Here is a 4,289-nt window from a genome sequence, read left to right on the forward strand (position 1 = left end):
AAAAAAAAAAAAAAAAAAAAAAAAAAGGGCATTCAAGTGTGCACAAATGTCTTATGAGAAAACATCTTATGACAGTTTGATTGCAGGGTCACTTCAACCAAACATTAGGAGTGTTGAGATTAATGGATACAGTAAACAGATTTAAAAGTCAGGCATTCAACAGACTACACTTTAAACTCAAAAATAATGTCAAACTCTGAATCTCAGTTCCTGTGAGTCTCTTACTAATTTGTACAATTCCTACACAGAGAGAAATGTCAGGACTACTATGTACAACACTGCCTGACATGTTTACACGACATTAGCAGCTTACAAAATGTGCTCCGATAACTAAGTGCCTGCAACGTCACACACTTTCCTAATATTTTAACAAGTTGATGTGTGCTAACAGTAAAAGAAGAGCAGCTCTCTATAAATGAAGTCATGTTGTGTGTCATAACCAGGTGTATGTGTCTATACACATTCATTAAAAGTGTCATTAGAATTAATATGATGCTGTAGTAAGCAATGCCCGGTCTGCGTCATCTCAGTAAAAAGATTATCCTCTTTGAGGTAAAGCCAATAAGTATGCCACAGCTTCATCGCTGCATTAGTTATGCTTTTCTGGAATAAACCTGTATGTGAAATAGTGGAAATAATCAACCTTGTATCGTTTTTTTTTTTTTTTTTTTTTTTTTTCTCTTTTTAAATTGCTACACTTCGTAAACCCTGAAAGGTTTGAAAACTTTGAATGGCTGGTTTATTTGTGCAGATCAAGAGAATATTTATTTCCATAAATGCAACGGAAATAAATCCAAATTTAATTTGCTCAAAGCACTGAGAAAAGAAACAATCTGCTAACTTGAATGAATTAGTCTGTGGCAGTAAAGAAAAGAGAATATTCAAAAACAGATGGAGAGAGACAGAGTTGCTTCTGATAAGTACAATGTCAACTGACAGAATAGACATGGGTTAAAAATAACACCTCTGATGTTGGCTATTTTTCCATGTAATCTGTGTGTTCAGAGAGGTGATGTTAAAAGCAAAGTAACATATTGTCCAACAAACAAGAGTCCACTCAACTTCACAGTATTAAGATGGCAGGGAGGCAGAAATCTCAAAAACTTAAAAAAAAATGTACAAAGCACTTTGTTTTCATTTCCCTAAAGCAAATATTTATCTAGCCATTCCTATGCTTGTATATGCGCTCATACACATTTCTTCTTTTTTCAGAGACTAAATGTAAATCTGATTATTGTTCAATTCAATTTAAATAGCGCCAAATCACAACAACAGTCGCCTCAAGGCGCTTTATATTATAAAGCAGACCCTACAATAATACAGAGAAAAACCCAAGAATCATATGACCCGCTATAAGCAAGCACTTTGGCGACAGTGGGAAGGAAAAACTCCCTTTTAACAGAAAGAAACTTCCAGCAGAACCAGGCTCAGGAGGGGTGGGGCCATCTGCTGCAATTGGTTGGTGTTCAGTCACGCTTCAGGTTAAACGTAAACTGGAGAATGTTTGACTGACCACAGAGAGTATGAACCTCCGCAGGTGTCTATAGATGGGCAGGTGGATCATCTCTTGGACTGGGTTAAAGTCTGGATCATTCAGGTTCCTCAAGAACCACAGCACACCTGGCCGGAGCACCTGCACACAGCATGAGGGAAATCTCTAATTTTTTCAGAAAACATTGTTTGAGAGTTTTCCATGTCACTGTCCGTAACAACCCACTTGCCTCTCTGAGCAAAAGGATGAAGGAGGCAAAGTAGAAGACGTAGACCATACCGACCAGCCAGTGGAGGAACATGGTGGTGCCAGGAGCAGAGTCAAAGCTCTGCTCCCTGTCCTTCAGAGTGGCATCAAACATCTCCTTCAATAGATGAAGACAAAGGTGTTTAAAATGTGACCAGCTATAAAGCAGTTTTTAGGAATTGTAGCATTCTGAGCATTTCACAATTTAACATTGTTTTTCCTTCTTGATCAAGTTGCTGCACATGCCGTCATTGTGATGCAATCAAGTGTGTTTGGCTAGTCATTAAAAGCCAGCATGCGACTGTATCAACAGGATGAGCTGAGCTAACTCTGCATGTTTGTCTTACCAGTGAACAAATGTCGAGCCACCAGCCGCAAATAAGTGGGAACAAGCCTATCTCCATGGAAACCAGTAAGGACACCTGCAACATAGAAAAAAAACTTGCAATTTAGCTTCGGTTTACAAGTAATCATAATTTCACTAATTATTGTTTCAGCTGAAAGCTTTGCTATTTAGACAAACAGAAAACAAAAACCAACACAGAGTGCTGCAGCGCTCTATTTTACCTTGACAACAATGTAGCAGACACCCAGCAGGCGTCTGGACCTCTGGAACTTCACTAATGAAGCCAGGGCCTAAAAGAGGGGCAGTTAAGGACTCACAGAAAGTTTGACAACCTGCACTTCTTAATCAGCACTATGAAACAAAGCCTCATCTGAGATACAAACAGCTTCAAGCTAAAGATGATCAATAGCTTCTCTTAAGGTTTTTTAGGACTGTGCTTAAAAGATGGCCTTAAGACCAAAAACCTTCTCACAGAAGTCCTACTGTAGCTAAATAATACCCCCCCCCCCCATTTTGTGACATTTTAGGTTGCATATATCCAAAAATATACGACGTTCATCAGGATTTGTAGTTACCCTATAGTATGTAGAAGTTTATATTCATGTTATAGGACAATACATTTGATGAGGATTTAAATAAGTGGATAAGTTAAGAACTAATAGCAAAAATATTTAATAAAAACTGGACAAATTGTCCTTGTAGCAAACATTACCAAGTGATAAATCAACTACACTCTTAGTGTGTAAGATTCAAATACTTGTATTAGGTCAAGGATACATGGCAGACAATAAGGACTCCAGCCAGGAGGATGTACCCCAGTATGGTGGTGATAAGGCCGTGAAAGTGTGAGGCTTTGAGCTACAACCAAACACAAGAAATTCCATTAGTGTAGGTCAAACTCATGGTACAGTACAGTGTTCTAAGCGTACACGTGTGTCCTAAGCACTTACATAGTCTTCAAAACCAAGTCCAACCACTGAGAAGTGACCAATGTGATATGGGCAAAATGCTAGAGGGAAATACAGAGGGTGTATTAGAAGTGAACCCATGACTCTCTCATAATGTACTCATCATAATCACATTACTCAAACATACTGGGACTCACCAAAGACCAGAATGAAGAGTGTGTTGAGAGACACCACCCAAAACACATGTTCCTATAGAGGACACACAACAGAACTCCAGCTTTAACTTTATGAAAAAGTTTATTTTGAAATTCAGTTAAACTATTATTTCAAACTTTTAAAAGCAACTGCTACAGATCAAGTCAGCTCCATCATCCTGAACACCTTCCAACAAGATCAGGTGGCTACGCATTATTCTGTATTATTTTTAGTGATTTTAAAGGCTTTAAAGTGGTTTGAAAAACAAATAATGAATCAATCATTAATCTACACTGAATGACTAATTTTGGCAGAGAACATTTTAAACAGTGCATAAAATAGTGTCAGAAATGTAAATATGAAAGAAAGATGTAGAATTACCAAGAAAACTAGGGAACCATCCAGCCCCAGCATCTGGAACAAGGTACAAAGTACTCGTTAGAGTCACCATTTAACACATGAATTCAGGTAGGGGTGCAACGATACACAAAATTCACGGTTCGGTTCGATACTTTGGTGTCACGGTTCGATATTTTTTCAATACAAAACAATGTTCATACCTTTTTAATTTGTCATTTATTAAATTTATAAATATATATTTTAACTCAAAAGTACAGTTTGTAAATTTAATGTTGCTGAAACAACAAAGTAATAAAAAATAAATCTATCAGATCGAGAAATCACCCATCTTTGGAAAAGAGAGTTTATTACAGAGAAATGTCTCTTTCCAAAATAAAAGCTGTACTATACGCTTCTTCTGGGCTATATTCTCAGCAGCATATTAAACATATCAGGTCCCCATAAGGAGAATCATGTGCTAACGGCTGTCTAAATGACTCGGGTAAAGTTTGTAACATGCGTGCTTGTTGTTTTTGTCTGCTTCCACTTGTCTTTGCACTAGGATGATGTCAGCGTAAATGCGCAGTCATATTCATTGCGTTCCCACTAGTGCTGTCAGCGTTAATCTCGTTAAAATGACACTAACGCCATACCGTGGCAAATCTCCATTAAAGAGTTGTCGCGGACCACCCAGTGGGTGGGGGCTGGATGGCGTCACCACGTTAACGAGCTAACTGCGCTAACGCACTAGTTCCCACCAATG

General features: G+C 38.1%; 1 protein-coding gene across 2 annotated transcripts in view; it reads right to left on the bottom strand.

Annotated features, from left to right (window-relative positions):
• The window catches only part of LOC102207159 (E3 ubiquitin-protein ligase MARCH6-like), a 20,870-nt gene that overhangs the window by 9,239 nt on the left and 7,342 nt on the right, over positions 1-4,289 (bottom strand). For both annotated transcript variants that reach the window (XM_005740272.2, XM_005740273.2), the window contains 8 exons: positions 3,569-3,601; positions 3,190-3,241; positions 3,035-3,093; positions 2,862-2,942; positions 2,306-2,374; positions 2,086-2,160; positions 1,722-1,856; positions 1,514-1,633 (listed from right to left, as the gene is read on the bottom strand). In XM_005740272.2, the coding sequence (XP_005740329.1) occupies positions 1,514-1,633; positions 1,722-1,856; positions 2,086-2,160; positions 2,306-2,374; positions 2,862-2,942; positions 3,035-3,093; positions 3,190-3,241; positions 3,569-3,601 (624 nt within the window). The remainder of the gene's footprint in view (positions 1-1,513; positions 1,634-1,721; positions 1,857-2,085; positions 2,161-2,305; positions 2,375-2,861; positions 2,943-3,034; positions 3,094-3,189; positions 3,242-3,568; positions 3,602-4,289) is intronic.

Source organism: Pundamilia nyererei, unplaced genomic scaffold (genome assembly GCF_000239375.1).
Source record: "Pundamilia nyererei isolate P.nyererei 1_Seehausen unplaced genomic scaffold, PunNye1.0 scaffold00098, whole genome shotgun sequence".
In the NCBI taxonomy this organism is placed as follows: domain Eukaryota; kingdom Metazoa; phylum Chordata; class Actinopteri; order Cichliformes; family Cichlidae; genus Pundamilia; species Pundamilia nyererei.